The 19,340-nt window shown below is 35.5% G+C and overlaps 2 protein-coding genes across 3 annotated transcripts; one reads left to right on the forward strand and one right to left on the reverse strand.

The window, feature by feature from the left end:
• Positions 1–242: 242 nt before the first annotated feature.
• LOC129949048 (heterochromatin protein 1) lies at positions 243–9,001 on the reverse strand. Of its 2 annotated transcripts, none has more exons than XM_056060259.1 (4): positions 8,733–9,001; positions 8,329–8,518; positions 8,084–8,218; positions 243–1,600 (listed from the first exon to the last, which is right to left on the reverse strand). In XM_056060259.1, the coding sequence occupies exons 2-4, from the start codon at positions 8,479–8,481 to the stop codon at positions 1,115–1,117; spliced, it is 774 nt and encodes a 257-aa protein (XP_055916234.1). In that variant the 5' UTR covers positions 8,482–8,518; positions 8,733–9,001; the 3' UTR covers positions 243–1,114. The 2 variants fall into 2 exon arrangements, with proteins under 2 accessions (XP_055916234.1, XP_055916235.1); XM_056060260.1 differs by lacking the exon at positions 8,733–9,001 and adding an exon at positions 8,596–8,732.
• Positions 9,002–15,702: 6,701 nt separating this feature from the next.
• On the forward strand, positions 15,703–18,032 carry LOC129949044 (clumping factor B). Its single transcript, XM_056060255.1, has 4 exons — positions 15,703–15,998; positions 16,099–17,000; positions 17,145–17,273; positions 17,556–18,032. The coding sequence occupies exons 1-4, from the start codon at positions 15,884–15,886 to the stop codon at positions 17,607–17,609; spliced, it is 1,200 nt and encodes a 399-aa protein (XP_055916230.1). The 5' UTR covers positions 15,703–15,883; the 3' UTR covers positions 17,610–18,032.
• Positions 18,033–19,340: the final 1,308 nt, after the last annotated feature.

Consider the following 19,340-nt stretch of genomic DNA (forward strand, 5'->3'; position numbering starts at 1 on the left):
TTCTTAATTCGCCAACGGTAACACAAACTTCTCACAGGTTTATTCATCCTACTCGCCAATGGTAACTAGGTAATAATTACAAAAACCGTAAAAGAGAACGAACCTCGTAGTGTTTCCTTAAAAATACAAATTTAGCGGTTTTCTATCCATTTTTGTTATCTAAGGAACCACATGAAACCATTCAGTTTTCCATGACAAACTCATTTCCATCATTTCTTATTTCACAAATAAAAAATAAGATCTTCATTTGATTTGATTTTTTATTATTATTTTTAACTAAAATATCTTTTTCGTTTTTTAAATAACTGCTTAAGATGGAAAAGGCATTCGTTTGTTTGTTTTGGTTTTTTTTTTTTTCTTTTTGTTGAGGATGTTCTCTCGAGTATGTCCTTGGGAATTTTTAAAAATTTTTCTTTAATTACTAGAAAACCAATGAAATAATAATTAACATATTTATTTATATTTTTTCTTTTGTTTCGCTCAATTTTCAGGTCTAATGAAAATATTATATTTATAAAATAATGAATTAAGGTAATTTTTGTTATTAAGGAGTTATTTCATAGCACAACTCTCGCTCAAAAGTCGAGTGGTGAGAACAAACAAATTATGATAAAGTTTTTTTTATTAAAAAAAGGGGAACAATATTTTTTTGAAGACTACAGATCTCTAATACAATACAATGATTCCAGCAGCAGCAGGAGCCGTCCTATGAGGGGACAGTTTGTTGTTTAAACTATTCTTACATACGTTTTATTAGTTGTAGGTAGGTCGGTGTGGTGTTGTAGGTTTTTAGTGGCCTGTGTTTCTTGTTTTGTTTAGTTTTTTGAATTTTTCTTTAATTCTCTTCGTGAGAGAGTAAGAAGAGAAGAAAATTAAAATTGAAATGTTTTGTTGTTTTTAGTGGGAAAGTATATTCCGCATTATGATTTTGTATAAATGTATGCCTCCACATTTTTGTTTGTATGGTTGATAACATTTTTGTTTTTGTTTGTTTTTTTTTTTTGGAAAGTATACAAATTGATTTTTGTTTATATTTTATTATATAACTATAACTCGGACGTGGATGATCCTCGTCACTTGTAATTTTGTTTGTAAAACACGTGTAGATGCGTGTTTAATCCTCACCATCCGAGTACCACGAAAGCCGTTCCTCATAGAACTTTATCACCAGTTGAGGGCATTTGATGTTTGCAATGGAGGCCGGCACAAGTTCGGCTTGATCGACACCCTTGAATTGAATGAGGAAGGTGAGCTTTCCGGTTGAGTCTGATGCTCCGAGGATTTTCTCTGGATCTAAGCCTCGTTCGAAGCCATTCTTTTCGGGTTTCATGGCGCCAATTGCATCGTTTGATGGGGAATCATTGTCCGAATCGGATTTTGATGATTCTCTTCGGCCTTTCTTTTTGTTATTTGTTGTGTTATTTGTCGCCGTACTGTTGTTCGAGTCCTGGTTGTGGTCGTCAGCTTTTTTTCGTTTAGCTGATGATGATGAACTGTTGTTGACTTTTTCTTTTGAATTTGTTGTCTCATCTGACTTACGTTTTGAACCTGGTTTAGCGGCTGACGCAGGCTTACCCTTGTCTGATTTTGTTGAGCTGCTCTGAAATTACAAATAAAATATAACATGAAATGACTATAATTGGAAATTTACGAAATTTGTATGAAATTTAATGGATATTCCCCTTAATTAAAATGACGATTTAAACAACTGGTGTCAACGACTTCTTCAGGGACTTTAACGTAGTTACAAAGCTAACCCCCAAGGTAAAAACCGGAACTGTATATACAAGCTAGAAATACTTGTGACAGTCATATTTGACGAACCAAATGGATATTCTTTTTCATACAGTTGCAAGAGTACGTAAAGATATTGTTTCACGAATCCCCTGGCCCGGATAGTATCTCCCGGATAGCTGGAAAACGACTGCGTAAGCTTTTCCATCTGTCTTACTAATCAGGACTCTTTCCGAGTCGATGGACAACAGCGTTCTTCCACTCGTCCCTTAAAAAGGCGAATACTCCTCCCATCTAAATATCGTCCAATTACACTTACGTCCCTTTTTTCTAAGCTCAAATACTGATTAATCATAAGCTTAAGATAAAAAAAAATCTCGAAGAACGAAAGCGGTCCACCGGTGATTAGTATATTACGGGTTCAAATTGAATGTCTACAAAATAAAGGCTGAAGTGCCCTAGTGCCCTATTTTGTAATGCGTTTGGAAAGCAAATATTTTCGAAAACGAATATTTGTACTCTCTTTTTCTAATGCCGATAACAAATCTAGTACTTACGGAATGAAAAATCTGCTACGAATTTTTCGTACCTGGAAATGCTTTTCCGAGTGTCATTACCATTAGCGTTCGAAAACGGAAATTTTGTTCCTACACTAAAAGAGGTAACGGATGTCAATTCGAAAGTCGTTTTCAAAGGACGCAAAAGGAAAATTGTGTTAAGTTGTGTGAAATAGATAAAATGTAAGCAAGGAAATAATTGTATTCAAAATTTAAGCAAATATACTTCATTACAGGGAATCATCAGCAAAATCTATTCATAAATAGAAAAAGCACTAAAATATTGTTTTGTTCGATTCGAACATTTTACAGAGCACGAATTCATAAACGAATCGAATATCAGATTCGAATCGGACTGGCTTTCGAAACACATTACAGAGTAGGGCCCTGAGCTCTGTTTTGTCAGACAGTATACTCACATTTGTTTTTAGATTCTCGTAGTTGTCCTTAGGATTTGGACTTTTAATGGCAGAGTAGGATAGGTTATTGCATTGGTATGCCAGTACGTGCCAAACGTGGTAGGTTGGGCTGTACTGTACCGTTCCTGGCGAGTTCATCTGCCTTACAGTTACCTGGATTGTCTCTATGGCCCGGCACCCAGCAAAGGTGAATATTAAACTGTTTTGCCTTCTCCATAAGATATGATCGACAGTTATGGACTGTTATAGAGTTTGTAGAGACAGATTCCAGTAATTTGATAGCAGCCTGACTATCTGAGAAAAGACTACTTTTATCGCTAAAAGTTCCGCCCCAGAAAGATCTGCGAGGTATAGAAATTTTGAAATTTCTGTCTAATTGCAGTTGGGGGATGGTGTAGTCTGTATGCTTTGGAATTGATTCTAAATACCAAAGAATTACGAAGTGGCCAATGTTGTTGTAAGTCCACTGCGACGAAGCTTTGAGGCGAATAGCAGAGTTTGCAGCTATTTGTTTGCTAAAAATGTCAAGAGGTGTTAGGTAGAGTAAGGTGTCCAGTGCCGCACACGGAGTCTTGCGAAGCGATCCGCTTATACATAGGCTAGCTGAACGTTGGACTTTACTTAATTTAGGATAAGCTCCATTAATTCTGACCTTGACAGCATTGTCCAATAGAGAATCAAAAACCGTGTAGAATTGCATGATTTGAAAACTATCTATTTACTCACAAACTTAACCAGTCCCGAGTGCTACTATCTAAGTATGGTTATTGCATCGAGGTGACTGAACAGCTTTGATTTCTAGGAATGTGCCTAACAAACCATCTCTTGTCGAGTGACATATTTGACATCATCAAAACTGCTGTATTTGCAAGAGGTATTTGTACCCTTCTAATCACTAATCTGTCTATAATTTACAAAGCTTTTGTTCGTCCAAAACTCCAGTATAAGTTTTTTTTTGGCTGGAAACCGAATAATGTATTTGAATCTTTTTCAAATCATTCTCTTACTAAGACAATTGCAACTCTTGAACGCCAGGCGCTTCAAGTTCTCAAGCCTATCATCGCTTTATCGCTAGTTTCATAAACAATACTCTTGTAAAATAGCCAGTTCCACTACTACCCACAAACAATTCAATCTATATCCGTACTTCTACGAAAAGAAAGCTTATTCAATTTCCTAAAAAAAATGTGTCATGAAATTTTTCGTGCCTGTAACTGTCCATAAAAAAACGAGTATTCAATTTGTATGTCCTTACTTCTGAAACTCGTTGGCCCACTATATGACTCATTGCCTGCTTGTCTAGAGAATAAACATTGTAGCAAGTTACTTTATCATATCCAACGATGCCACTCGACCTTGACATGATTTCATTTGTAACTGGAAATGGAGGATGACTTTGGAACCAATTTAACAGCTTTGCAATATCTGTATTATCTCTAATTTTACGTGCCTCCCCAAAATCTTTATGTTGCTCACTAGTAGAAAAAAGAACCCCAGTGAATTATTCGAGTGATGAGAAAATTTTATGAGTAGCAGTCAGCCTAGAACCCATTTGCTAAGTATACTATCAGTGGATCCAAGCATTGGTGTCAGGCCACCCATATTCTTTATTTCACACATTAGAGTTTGTTCAATCGTTTGGTCCGACTACACCCCTGTCCAAAATCGGTCAGTTCTTCTCATAGTAAAGTAACGCTGTTGCACTAAGTTTTTAAAATCATCTGGGGTTATCACAGAAGGTAGTCTTATCATGTCCTGCAAATAGAGGTGACACGAAGTGTTAGGCGGCGTGGAAATATGGAATCATATTCTTTACACAGTTAATAGCCAGACCGCTAAGCATGAATCTATAAGGCTGCTGTTGGTCCATTAGATTTGAGTTTGTTAAGATTTGTTTGTAGTTTCTCGCTTTTGGTTCAAATGAGGGTTTTGTTTTAGTCACATAACGAAGGAGACTCATCAAGAAAATACTTCACGAAATTTGAATTTCCTCTAATTCATGTTGGCTTATGTTATGACTTGTTCGATCATTGTTATTAAAACACGAACTGCTATTTTAACAGAAACCGGGGCTATTATAGTACTCATTAACTCTTGTAGGCCACTTCCACTAATCAGAAAACCTATTGGAACAATATAGCACATTAATAGGTGAAATCCACCCAATCTGGCTTCGCATTTTAATAGACGGGACTCAAATGAAGCTGCGGCAATGATTTCTTTACTTTGTATATAAAGAGGCTGGTTAAGTGTTACCACCAGGTATTTTTGTTCAAATCTTTCAACACAAACTGCCAGCGTAGTGCAATGCAGTGTAAAGTGTATTATATTCGGACGGTGGGGAGTTTATGGACGGAAGAGAAATGAGTTTAGTTTTTGCACTAAAGAAGAATGTTGTTATTGAGTGCATGTACCCTTCCATCCTGGAACATTGTAAATGCCAATAAACTTTGATGAAAACTAAAGAGTGTCTTTTGGTTTTGGCTGTAACATTTCTTCGGAACACATATTCACATTCCCAAAAACTAAATCCGCCATCTGTTTTCTGAAATATTTCCAAAGGAAGTCCGCCAAGTTATCGAGTTGATTTAGCACAAGGTAGTTTTGTCAGCTTTTGCCTTCATGCCTCGATTTCTTTTCCTATGCAGCGATGCATCATTTATCGTCTAATGTTCTGACATTAAAGTCCGCATTATCAAACACAAATTGGTTAAATGTACCGCTGGAATCTGGTCGCGTGTGGCAAAAAGCTGATATCTCCAACAACTGAACTTTATAGTATGAAGAACAAACCGGAAATCTTAATATAAGGTTTAATAACTTCTTAGAACCAAGCTTTCTGTATATAAATAAGGCCAGGCTGCCTAGTATTGGCTAGATGCATGATATGGGACGCACAATTGATATAATGCTATTCCCTATTGCGATGCACTTTCATTTTCTATTTTCAATGTTCGTTTTCTTTAGTATAAGAGTTACCAGAAATGTTTTTAGGGTTTTAGGTACACAATCATCATCAAGGTGTTTGAAAAAATCATCACATGTTTTCCTTAAATGCCTACAGAGTTATTTTACAAACTAAAACAAGTACTGACAAATCAATATCATATTTCTTTTGAAAATTAAATAATCTTTAATTTTGGAGAAGATATATATCATGAAAACGGTGTTAAAAATAAAGGGGAGCCGACTATATTTGTTCCTAATTATCCTTAAATTAAAGTTAGTGCTAACTACTAATGGTAGACGACAGCCCTACAAGCCATATTTTTTCTGCTAGTTGCTACCTCCTGCGCACAGAAGTAGCTCATTAAATTCTCCAAAGCCAAATCTATTTTTTAAAATAAAATTAATCAAAATTGGGTTTGCAGGAAGATTTAACCGTGTAGGTTCATGTATGTAAGTTTCGTGTTTTTGATAATCATCTCAATCAACATTGAAGATAAACATTTCCATCATGCATTTTACATCTTAATTGAACGCTTTTGCAGATGGCACAATTTTGTCATATTTACTTGACGCTTATGCTTACAGTTTGCTGAATTTACATGGTTACATCAGAGAGTCCTGTTTCTTTTTCTATGACATAGAGGGCACCTCAGTCCTTCATGCTTTTTGTAAAAAGTCAGCTGTCTGTCAAATGTAGTCTTCAATTGAGTAGTTTTTCGAAATGAGTGCTGTTTACGCCTCTCGCTTTGAGGTAATGTTTTTCTTTTTTCAAATGAAAAAGTACCCAAATTAACGCAAACGCAGCTGCATTAACAAGTGGATAAATCGCTATAAAAAGGTCGGTAACGTTGATGATTTTCCTGATCACGGAAGTGCAAGCAGTCTCAAAAAAAGACGAAATAAAGAATCTCGCATTGTTCTCGAAAGATCCAACATTGACTTTATATGAAGCTGCTATCAAATTGAAAGCAAAAGGTGTTGACATATCTTACGGAACGATTCGCAGGCACTTGCCTGCCAATAAACTGAAATATCGAAGTACTTTCGAAAATGAATGTTGAATGAAAAACACGTTGAAAAACGAGTGGAATGGGCGAAGGAAAATTTGTACCGCGATTGGAGCAACGTAATTTTTTCTGATGAATGCTCCGGGGATGGCGCAAAACGGAGTTCTCATTTTAGGTTGGCCATCTCTGTAACCGGATCCAAATCCTAAAGAAATTGGGGGCCTAATAAAAATGCAGCTTCACAGACGCAAGCCATGTAATTAAGATCATCTTTCTCGACAAATTCGGAATATTGGAAGGTCTTTTCTGGTAGAATATGCAGAAAAACTAGTGGAAAGTATTCTTCGACGGTGCCAGGCCATAATTGACAATGCAGGAGATTGGACTTGCCACTAAGATATTTGCATTGATTATTGACGACCTAATTATCAATAAATTTGCGAATTTTCGAAAAATCAATTGTTGTTATTATTTAACAGTGACCACGCTCTTATGTAACAGACTTTACGATTTTCATCGAAGGCAGCCATTTCATTATTTCAAAAACTTATTTTTGACAAAGCTAACAAGCTTGCAATGTTGATTTTTCACTAAAACATCACTCAGATAGTTATAAAAAATACGATATCGGATATCCAACTTAAGATACGAAAGTGGTCGATATTTATTGGAAAATCATAAAAAAAACCTCACTTCGGTTCACTACTCAAACTTGTCCTACCACAATTCTGCCATCAACTTTTTTTTTGTAAAAACACATCAATAAATTAATGTTCCATTTTTTTGTGAACTATAGAAACTGATCACTGACTTTAATTATAATTAAAAAGAACGCAAACGCGACAAATTAAACCGATCACAGAGAAACAAAAAATGAACAATTCCAAAGTTCGATTCGAACACACATTGATTAGTAACTCCGAAGCGCTACAAAATCAATTGCAACAAATTTTCAAATAGTAACTTCGACAAATGAAATAAAATATTCTTATTTTTGTTTGCCTTTCTCAAAATGTAAACAAAATCAAAATTAAAAACGTCCGCCATAATAACACAAAAATAAAATGAATATTTCCCGCCAAAAACACACAGGCCTGCTCCTCTGCTCGTGTCATCATACAAAACGGCGCATCAGATACTCACAGAATAATGCACATATATATATATATATGCGTATGGAAATGTTGGAAAAAAAGGAGAAAGGTTCCAAAAATCAACCACGAAATGGGCGCAAATGCACAAAACGAAATCGACGAAAAAATTATTTTGTTTTTTCTTCCATCTTCTTTTCTTTTTAGAAAGCGAATGAAATTTTTCCCGATCACACAAAGTTCGCCAAAATGCAACAAAACAAAAAGGTGACGTTTCCCTCATCGAAGACCCTGAGAATTTTTGACAATTTTAAGAATCAACTTACCTCGGCAGCTTCTTCTTCACGCTTTTTGCGGTCAGCCTCATAAGCGGCAATCAGATCCTTGCAGTCGAGATTCTCCACTGGCTCCCAAGTGTTATCCTCATCCGGATAGCCTTTCCATTTTAAAAAATACTCAATCTAAACGAAAAAACGTGAGATATAAGAGATTTCATGATTTTTGTGAGTAGTTCCAAATTTATGTTGGAAGTAGAAGCAAAAGGAAGGAATACAAAAAAAAGTTAACAAACCTTTCCCTTGCGCGTCCTTCGGTCGACAACCTTCTCCACAGCGTACTCTTCCTCGGACGACTCTTCATCTGTGGCGGGCGTGGATGAGGCTTTCTTTGGGTCATCGCCGCCTTCAACGCTCTTGGTTTCTGTGGATCCCTTCTTGGAACGCATTTTGTTGCTGCTTTTGTCGGAAATTTTGATATTTTTTCTATAAAAATCACAAAAATACAAAATTTTTACAAAAGAAATCAAACACAAAAATTTGCAAAATTATGTTTCGCTTGCTTTTGCTTGGTTTGGTTGCTTGCGCTTGATGGCGGTGGCGGTGGCCGTTGGCGTCTCTCTCATATATTCAAGCGAAATACGATTTGTCGTTTCACAAGTTTTTTTTTCTTTTATTTTATTAATTCCTTGTAACTTACGTTGCGCCGGTTGTTTTTCGAATTGAATTTTCCTCGTCAATTATTGCTTTGGGAATGCGTATTTCTTAAGCAATAAACTATTCAAAATGACTGTGATGAATTTGTTGATAAATAAAAAGCCTTTTTGTTGTTTTAAATTAAATATTTTTCAACACAAAATCTAGAGTTACTTTAGTTCGAAAAGTTTTTTCAAATCTCACACAAGCACATTCCTGCTCTTCGATATAATTTAGAATTGTTGGTTCGCTCGGTTGATGGTTGGTTGACTAAACTCACGGCGATATTTGGATTGGGCAAAATGGCGTCGGGCTTTTTTTGCCAAATAAATTGTGTTATCGATGACATTGTGGAAGGTGATTAGCCGGCGTGGAATGCACACATTACATGAATGGATGCGTTCAACGATTGAAATTAATTTATGAGAAGTACATTATGAATAATGGAATTTAATTATTTTCATAGGAGACATTTAATAAATTATATTTTTTTAAATAAAATCTGGTTTGTGGATGCACAATTTGAATTGGTTTGGTTCCCTTTTGTTTTTTAATAAAATAGAAATTATTCTGGAAACTATAGATTTAGTTTTGTTTCAATTTAATTTGATATTTAACCTCTCCAATAGCACATACATGAACTTTTATTCCCCAATCAGTTTACTACATCAATTTAAAAAATAAATCTATGATTTGATACACATGAATGAAATATGTAGTGCATAAGGATTTAGGTAGGCTTAAATTTGTATTCATAAGACAATTTGATGTAAATTAAATTTTTAAATACAGTATTTATGTCGAAAAAGAACGAAAATGGGAAAACTATTCAGCTGTCATTATCAGCTAGTTTGTCATGTGTTAAGTTTCGCGCTCCAAGTTGGGTGAGGTCACTTTCCACTTGTGCGCACCACCTGATCCGCGGTCTTCCTGTGGGTGTGGATTCGAAGATTTTCTGGGCCGGAGCATTGGTTTCCATGCGATCTACGTGACCCACAAACCTTAGTCGTTTGATTTTTACCCTTCTGGCTTAAGTCTACGTCGCTGTACAGCTCGTCATTCCATCTTCTCCTCAACACCCCTTCGATGCATACGGGATCGTATATCACATAAAGAACGACCCAAGGTGCTTTCTTCCGCTTTTTTCAATGTCCAAGCGTCTGCACCATATAGCAGGACGGGGATTATAAGGGTTTTATATAGCTACACTTTGGTCCCTCGAGAGAGGACTTTACCACGCAATTGCTTTCTCAGTCGAAAGAAACAGCGGTTAGCAAAAATTATTCTGAGTTTGGCCACAGCGGAGCCTAGGTAGACGAAGTCCTTGACTACCTCAAAATGACGTCTGTCGATAGTGGCGTTTTGACCAAGACGTCGGTGTTGTAGGTCCTTTCTTGATGACAGCATGTACTTTGTTTTGCCTCATTAACCGTTAAACCCATTTTTGCCAACTCAGCCTCAATACTCACAAAAGCCCCATTGACTTCACGCTGAGTTCTTCCGATTATGAAAATGTCATTAGTATATGCTTGTAATTGGACAGACTTCTAAAAGATAGTGTCTCTAGTAATGACGTTTGAGGTCTGCACTATTCTTTCAAAGCACGATGTTAAAAAAAATCGCATGACAGCGCATCACCTTGTCTAAAACCTCTTTTTGAAAAAAGATTTTGTTAAGTTGTTTCCAACCTTAATGGAGCAGCGTGAATTCTCCATGGTCATTCTGCATAAATGGACGAGTTTGGCAGGGATACCAAAACTAGACATGGCTCTATACAGCTCGTTCCTGTAGATGATGTCATATGCGGCCTTGAAATCGATGAAAAGATGGTGGGTGTCGATTTGGTGCTTTTTGGTTTTCCCAGGATCTGCCGTAATGTGAATATTTGATCGACTGTGGACTTTACTGGTATAAAACCACACTGATAAGGTAAGGACCTATCAGGTTTTTGACGATGGGCTTTAAACGTTCACATATTATAGGAGAGAAGGTTTTGTAAGCGATGTTAAGTCGACTAATTTCTCTATAGTTGGTGCAGTTAAGAGGGTTCCTTTTTTCAGGATCAGGATCCTAAATAACTTGGCTTAAATAATTTAAAGTATTTTTATTTCATTTTTAATTTCAATTATGAAAAATCAAAATTACATTTTAGCACTATAATTTCTTTTTATAGGTTCTATTCAACCTCTTAACGGGCTTAGCTTTATTATGGCTACGATTTTTTCTTATTAACAAACTATAGTAGTGCCTAGGGCGACACTAGCTCTTGTAGTTGTGTTCTTACTTTACCTTTGCATATACATATATTCAAATCCACCTTGAGGTTCCAGAGAACATACAAAAATAAAACTCCATTAAATATTCTTCAGACACGCTTCAAACTGCAACGTCAATTAATAATCAATTATGTGAAGAATGGTGCCACTGAATATCGTAGCTAAAATTCTGTCCTAATCCATGCTTATTGATTGAAATTTATTGGTTCTAAACAATGGCTGCATTGGTGAATATGTTACCTTACGCTTACATTTAATCACAACACACGCCCTCTACTTAAAGGGTGACGTTTCTGTAAATTTTCTCTATCATGTCATGTTTCCACTTAAACATAATGTCGCGTTGACATTAAATCTGACATATACATTCAAAAATATGAAATTTGTGCTTATGATTAAATCAACATTTTTTTGATTCAAAAATCGAAAAAAAGAAGCATTCATCAGTAATATTTCAATTTATGCAGTTACATCCAATTTTTAGTAGCTTATTTGAATTCCGACTTTATTATAATTTGTCCGACCTATGTAATTTCTCATATATCTTTCTCAAATATGGTTTGATGAATATTTGAGTTATCACTAGCGTTTACAATTTTGTCTTTTCACTTGAAACTTTTTGGTGATAGAGGTCAGAAGTTTAGGATTTTTTCTCTGCCTGTGATATCTAAAGTTTCGTTTTCACGCGGGTACTGCCTTGCGAGAAATTGACAAATTCTTCAACAGTAATTCTTGTAATTAAAAATTCTATCTTGAATCAGCCGTTCAGATTCGGCATATATGTAATAATCCCCCCCACTTCTGACATTAAACTCACATTAGAATGATACAGATTTTTACGGCACTAAGCTCTTGTTGCCTTCGAGCTGTTCTGCCACCTAATTTATTTAGTTTTAAAGAAATTTATTTCAATAATATTTTATTTCTTGCCACTTTTTCCAAGGAAATTTCCTTTTAATATGCATAGATTTCACGAGTTTGCTTTTATGTTCTCAAATATGTTTGTCAAACCAGCAAAGTATCAAGATGTCCTTATATCCATTCAGAAAACATATTTGACAGTCTACTAAGTGAAGCTTTCACTTCTTGCAATTTGAACCAATCAAACAGCACTTATTGTCAAGTATATTTAAGAACTGTACGTGACTGTGAACCCAAAATATTAACATTCAAATGAATGCGTTCAGCAAAATAGTTTGCAGTATGTTTCGTGATTTCTTTAAAATCGACACAAACCATAGAGGAAATATATTAATATAATAATGACACAAACTGAGAAGATTTACATATAAAAATTAAGTAAATTTCAAATTTTGAGAAACATAGATTTCTATTTCGGATCAGATCACGAATTGGTCATCACATCAATAAAATCACTTTAATCGATAGCTAACGCCACCCTGTGTACAAATTTAGATAAGATGTTACAATCCACATTCCACAAATTACAATTGGTGAACGCGTTCGCCAAAAATTATAAAATTTGGTGTACTTTTGATTATTTAATTTTCAGAAAAAAACAAACACAGTCAAAGTTATAACTTCTGAAATTGTTCAAAACAACAAGACTACATTGTCCTTTTTGTACGCTAAGATTTCAAAGTAGGCAAGAAACAATATAAAAATATTAAACATATATGCATATGTATATGTATATTTAAGATTTCTCTCATTGGAACTGCCACAATTGCGATTGATTCGTTCTTGACTCGTTCACCAAAATAAAAGGAAAAGAGAAATGTCGTTGAAGGCAAGATACATTAGAGGATGCTGACAAGTTCAATAACCCTGTTTACGGCACGCTGAATTTTCAACGTATCCAATTTTTGGTTTAGTGGGGACTGGGGGCATGGGTGAAGGACGAGTTGCATCAACAACCGCATCGTTCCCAAGTTGTGTCTTTTTTCGTGTGTTGTACGTACATTATGAGTTGGGGTAGAGAACTAGAGATTAACGTTTTGTTTTGATATAATTTATTTTTGTTAAGGAATCTACAGTTGCTGCTGTAGATTCGGTCCCATTGACGAGCATAAGTGTATGTTCATTTCTTCTCTGTCCTGTCTTGTTATCATTTTATAAAGTTTTACTCACTCAAGGTAAAGTACGTAATCTAATGTAATATTTAACTTATTTAAATAAATTCTTGATTTTGTTCTAGTAAAATGTTTTTTTTTTTTTAATTTCCTCCACATACGGATGAAGTTCAATAATATGAGCAAACCGTTGCTCTAAAGAAGAGACGTCTTAAAGATCTAATCTACAGAAAATTAAAGATAAAATTATTTAAATCGCAAGACAGCAATGCGATGGTATAAAAATTATATACATCTCTTTCCAGAATACTCTGCCATTCGGGGTACGATCCTCTGCCGTTTCGGCTTCACCAGCGAGCTGTTGGACACTTGCATCGTCGTTCAAAATGACATAGTGTGGCGATTCAAAGGACAACGGAAACTATGAGGTATATCCAGTATAATTGTATTCCGTCCACCTTCGCTTAAAGTATCTTGGTCGTTGCTATCACCTTTGTCAATACACATTTTGCCATTCAAAACAATTTTTGTTATTCTCTTTTCGTCCTTTTTCTTCGAAGGACTCTTCCCTCCCGGAATTATCAGCCTTACAATCCATTCATTATAATAACTGAGTTTTATTCGTTATTTGATTATTTTAAAATATAACGAAAAAATTGATATTGTTATTAAATTTTTTCTTAAACAAAGAAAATTAATTATTTTATTAAATTCCTCTGTTTATATTTTTTGACTTATCTTAAGAATTGCATCACCACCTGTCATAATTTTGGATTGCATTTCAATTTAGTTTGATGGAAGGGGATGTGTCCGTTTATTGCTTATGTGGAAGGTATAAATAAGTTAATCTACTATACTAGATAGAAAGGAAAATACATATTTTTTTAATTCATTTTAAAGCACTCCATACACAGTTCAACTTGTCTTTCAATTTTATGTCAATTTCATCAAATCAACTCGTGTGTGGGCTTGAATTTGATTTTTTTGAAGGTTGACGATTGAGTTGGAAGAAAATCAAAAGATTTTGAATTTGTTCAAGTTGATGTGAATGTTTTCAACTTAGTTGAGGTGTGTGTAGGCAAGTCATTTGATTTACTGTCAAACCAAACGCATTCCATCTCTTTCTTAGCAAGAAATTAAATGAGATAAAAAAACAGAGACGTGAATAATCTCAATAGAATTATCTCTGTGGTCATATCTGATGTCTCGTCTCTGTGGTTTCGGTGTGGTTAAATGAAATTTTTCAACGAGAAAAAAATGATGTTTTGACAGTTGAAGCAGAAGTCTTTCAACAACGTTTATATAGTGTGTGGCGAAGCATCAATTTAGTTGACAACTAAATTGAAAATAAAATTGAATCGTGTATGGAATACATAAGAGTTATTTTATTTTTTAAAAGATGTAACGTGGCACTTTGGTGGGGAATATTTTGTCCATTATTGCTTACATACAGCCCCAATCAATGTGAAAAGTGCTTAAAAATTGTGCTTCGGCTAGAACTTATTCGTGCAAGCCACTACAGCCACTTACTTGAAATTAGTTTTAAAACATAATGACAAACAATTACTTTTTTAATGAAGCTAAATTTTTGGTAGTAGTATTAAAATAATGTACTTACTTACTTAAGGTGGCGCTACAATCCTGTGTGAACCTCACCCAACAAACTTCTCCATCTAGCTCATTCCCTAACTATAAATGTCTCCAGTTGGAATTATTATTCCATTAAAGGACCCTACATTTCATGTTCCATTTTGTCGTTAGTGATAAAAAAAAACTGAATAACTGAAATATTTCACTGCCCCTTCAAGTTTTACAATTTATCGCATAGTCATTTGATTACTACAGAGTTTGACAAATAAATGTTTAACTGATTTAGAATGACATTTTTTCTATACTATAAATCTAAAAATTGACATTAGATTCCCATAAATGCATACTCACAGTTTCTTAAAATTATTGTTAAAAACGTGCTCCTCAATAAATGTTAGTTTTTTAACAAAAATTTAGCTTCTAGTTATATTATTTTATCACTTTCTAAAATTTTGAACTCTTTGAGAAAACTCATTTTGTCATTTCATCGTTTTATGTGGCTTATTAACTAGATTGTGGGTAAAAATGAAAATTTTTATTACAAAAGAGAATATGATACAAAATGATCCAATTAATAAACGTCTAAAATAAATAAAAATAAATTGGGTGGCGCGACAGTCCGTTGAGAACCAAGGCCTAGTGACTTACAACTCTCAACCATTCCTGTGTGCGAGTAATGTTGTCAGGAATTGAGGGGACCTACAGTTTATATGCCGACTCCGAACGGCTAATTTTGAGAAAGCACTTTTTCATGACAAGAGTTACTCTTGGAGAATTTGTCAATTCCTCGCAAGAGGCAGTACCCGTGAAAAGACTTTAGATGGCATAGGCGGGGATCGAACCCAAGACCTCTAGTATGACAGTCCAACGCACTAACCATCATGCCACGGGTACTACTATAATAAACGTCTAATTTCCTGAAATTAGTAAGGTCGAAGAAACACTACGGAATTTTTATCGATTGCACGCTAATGTACTAGATTAACATAAACCAAACATCATCCACACAACCAAACAACCAACACACCCGCCACCATCGAATCAAATTGGAATCCAATCCAATAATTATGACAGATGGTGGTGCAATTTTAAACAAAAGTCAACAAAAATAAACAGACGAAAATAATAATTCATTAATTTTCTCTGTTTGCAATTTTTTTTTTCAACAAAAAAAAAAACAATATTCCTTTTTTAGTTAAAATTTTTTAGTAATCTAGCAACAAATAAAAACAATTTACCAAACACCCAAATGCACAATGGATCCCAAGGGTGATGATTCCGGCAGTGATACTCTTGATCAGTCCTTGCAGAAAAAATGCGTGGTCGCCGACGATGACAGTTCATCATCAAAGAAACAGCCGGATGCAGCAGGTATACGAAAAGAGAAAAATAAAAATTAATTTTTTGTCTTATAAACAATAAAATCAAAAAGTAAAACACAAAGGTACAATAAAATTTTCAATGCTAATAGTGAGCGAAAAGAATGCTGCAGACGCCCCAACCACCGAGCCCGGAGGAATCAATATGTCTGACCCCAAAGATTCACCAGCATCACCATCGCCACCACCACCAGCAGCACCGCCACAACAGCAGCCCTCACCGCCGACAGTAATTCCTTCAGAAAACAACTTTTTAGTCGACGGCGGCGGCGGCGAATCTGCCACTGCCATCGTCGCGGTCGTTAGTGGCGACGACGCCAATGATGCGTCGTTAGTTGTGAAAGACAACAAAGATCTGACCGAGACAACGACGAGTAGCAGCAACTCCTCGAAAGACGACTCGCGGGGCTTCGAGTCCAAGGTCAGACAGATCTCAGACGATCTCAAGGACACCACACTCGCCGACGAGAATAGTTTAGAAAAAGCCGAAGGCCAACAAAATGATTCGTCATCAGTGTCAGCGTCAGGAACAAAAGAAGAAAAACCACCCGTTGCAGAAGAGGCTGCTGGTTCGGCAGCGTCGACGTGTGTAGACATCAAGAACGACAGCGATGGCTACGATTCAGATAGGACCATAACTTACGAATCCCCATCGAAGAAGTCCTCGAGTTCGTCGTCCGACAAAAAGAAATTAAAGAAAATTACGAAAAAAGTTCGGTTTAAGTACAATCAGCATGGTAAGATGTGCCCCGACGAGGGCGACGACGAAGACGACGATGACGAAGATACTCTAAACGAAGGCGGCCGAAGTAAAAGCATACTAGATCCCTCACAGTTCCCGTTGTCCTTTGAATCGCCACACGACGAGGACGATGACATTTTGAACGAAGATGCAAGTGCCCAACAGCTCGCTGGCGAAGCCGAAACGGCAGAGGACCCACCTCCAGAGGGCGGAGTCCAGAGTATTCTGGGAAAGGTCTCTCAAATGGGCAAGGTATTAATATTTGTTTTCTGTCATAATTATTTTGTATGCCCATAAATCAATTCTTAACATCGATGCTTGGAAGTCTTTTAGTTAACTCTCCAACTTGATAGCCTTTGAATCGATATAATTTGATAGAATTTATTTCGCTTACAGATTGAATATCTCTTCCGATGGGTTGATAAGCTTGGCGTTCATTGGGAAAACGAGGAAGTGCTCAAAGAAATTTGTCCAAATTTAATCAAACTATACGAAGAGCAACGTGCTAAGGAACGTGAACAAGATGTAAGTAGATTAATATACACGCAAAGTGTGTCAAGAAGTCGCTTAACGCTTAAGGTGGTCATAGACGAATGAGTCATTTCGTGATCAGAAATTGTGGGCACATTTGAAGGGGCTTAGAGTCAAAAATTAAAATCATTCGATAGGCCTTAATCATAAAATGGTTTTTAACTAAACTATGGTTCGTTCGTGTATGGCCCTAATGTCGAGTCATTTATAGAATTAAGCCTTTCTATAATTTTTGTTTAAAACTGTCCTCCCTTTCTCTCTTTTCTTCTCTTTTAGATGCATTTTGCAGTTCGTCGTAAAAAAACTCGCCAGGGTCTTAGGAATGTTTAAATATTTATATATATATATTTTTTTTTCTAAAAATCAACTAAAAAATAATCTATTTTTGTTTATAAAACAATTCCGGATAATTCCAAAAGCTACTAAACATAACTCCGGTTCTCTTTCAAGCAAAATAAGAAAAACAAAACAAAACAAAAACAAATTACAGCTGCGCTATAAAAGCAAACAAAATAAATAAGAAACAGATAAAGAAGAAGAAATATAGAAAAACAAAAAAAAAAACAAACTGATATGCAAAACAAATTAAACAACAAAATAAAATAATAACAATTATAAGCGAAATGTAAACGAAGAATGAAAGTGAGGGGAAAAAAAGCTTGTGTTATCGGTAGACTAAGTTTGTTTAGTACTTTAAGAATATTTCTAAACAAATATAGTTTTTAATAAAACAAAAACGAACAAAAAAACACACATTTTGAGAATATTTTAATTTGTATTGGAAGATTTTCAGGGCGTTAGATTTGAAGAGTTTATAGGTAAAGTTTATTAGCAGAAACTTAAGGTTTCTTATAACCTCATTATGCCGGCACAATGTGGGAATGAAGACAAAACGGGGAAGTTGTAAAGAAGGTTTAGGTGTGCATTGGTTTTGAATACTTGAACGTTGCATGGCTCATTCGGATAGTATTGCTAAAGACCGAGTTTTTGTACCTCACAATACCTTCCTAGAAGCTTGATTATTACGGTTCGACAGTTTAAGAGAAGAATTGCAATCAGCAATTTACCGAAGTGACGTAAGAAACAATTTCAAATTATGGACACTATAAAAAAATAATAATTAAACCTTAATCCTTTTACAGTCATCTGTGCTTAAATTATAGCACTTTGAGTTTCCGGACCTAAGACAAAACAGGCAACAATCGCAAGAGATCGTCAAATATTTCTCTGGCCAAGTCATCTCTTTTCTGAATTTGGCTGCGGCCAACACAATGTATCGAAGATCATACCCAAGATTTAATCAAAGATGTCGCCTCTAACGTGATGAGTTTCAAACAGTTACCAACAAGGAACACCTAGTTTGAGGAGAAATGTCGGCAGCCAAACAACAGATACGCAAAGAAGGACGAGAAATGCTCAGGAGCTCTAAGAGCAGAAGAAGAAAGGAGAAAAAAACTTCTCTGAAGAAAAAAGAAATAGCATGAGAAGCGTGCGGTTTAAGATGTTAAAAGGTTTAGAAGCAGAAGTCAAGTTCGAAAGGTTTATGAAAAGGGGACACTAAATTTACAAGTGCATAAACCTAATAAGTACTTGATTTACCACACTTCTTAGAAAACGTGTCTGCCAATGATGAAACACATTCAATTGGCTGGTGAAGTAATCGACATCCTAAGGGAGTTTAGGTGTCTCATGAGAAAGCCATTTAAGAACAAGTGAAATATGTGGGAAGACACAACTCCCATGTTAAATATGTGCAGTCCAAAAATTCCATTTGTGAATCGGCATTTAAATAGCACCTAACTCTTCAATTCTTGATCCACGTCTTGCATGCGCATAATCTTAAAATTCTACGATTTTCTGCTACTTGAAAAGCTGTGGTTGCATCTATTAATAAAAACCTTAAGGTAAGTATTCATTAAAATTCAATAGGTCTTACCGCACTATCCGTCGGAAAAGAATCGTACTACGAATTACAAAAAATATATCGATTCAGTCTTACCTTTACCTTTGTTCCTGCTCCCAACACAGAATCAAAATAATAGTACCTACCGGCAAAACAAA

Source organism: Eupeodes corollae, chromosome 3 (genome assembly GCF_945859685.1).
Source record: "Eupeodes corollae chromosome 3, idEupCoro1.1, whole genome shotgun sequence".
NCBI lineage: Eukaryota > Metazoa > Arthropoda > Insecta > Diptera > Syrphidae > Eupeodes > Eupeodes corollae.

What these genes read in the sequence shown, in the direction of transcription:
- LOC129949044 (XM_056060255.1), top strand. Translation starts at nt 15,884, where the DNA reads ATGGATCCCAAGGGTGATGATTCCGGCAGTGATACTCTTGATCAGTCC. An exon ending in GAAACAGCCGGATGCAGCAG is followed by an intron (nt 15,999 to 16,098) that starts GTATACGAAAAG and finishes CAATGCTAATAG; the next exon opens with TGAGCGAAAAGAATGCTGCA. An exon ending in AGGTCTCTCAAATGGGCAAG is followed by an intron (nt 17,001 to 17,144) that starts GTATTAATATTT and finishes TTTCGCTTACAG; the next exon opens with ATTGAATATCTCTTCCGATG.
- LOC129949048 (XM_056060259.1), bottom strand. Translation starts at nt 8,481, where the DNA reads ATGCGTTCCAAGAAGGGATCCACAGAAACCAAGAGCGTTGAAGGCGGC. An exon ending in GAAGGACGCGCAAGGGAAAG is followed by an intron (nt 8,219 to 8,328) that starts GTTTGTTAACTT and finishes TTTTTCGTTTAG; the next exon opens with ATTGAGTATTTTTTAAAATG. An exon ending in GTGAAGAAGAAGCTGCCGAG is followed by an intron (nt 1,601 to 8,083) that starts GTAAGTTGATTC and finishes TTGTAATTTCAG; the next exon opens with AGCAGCTCAACAAAATCAGA.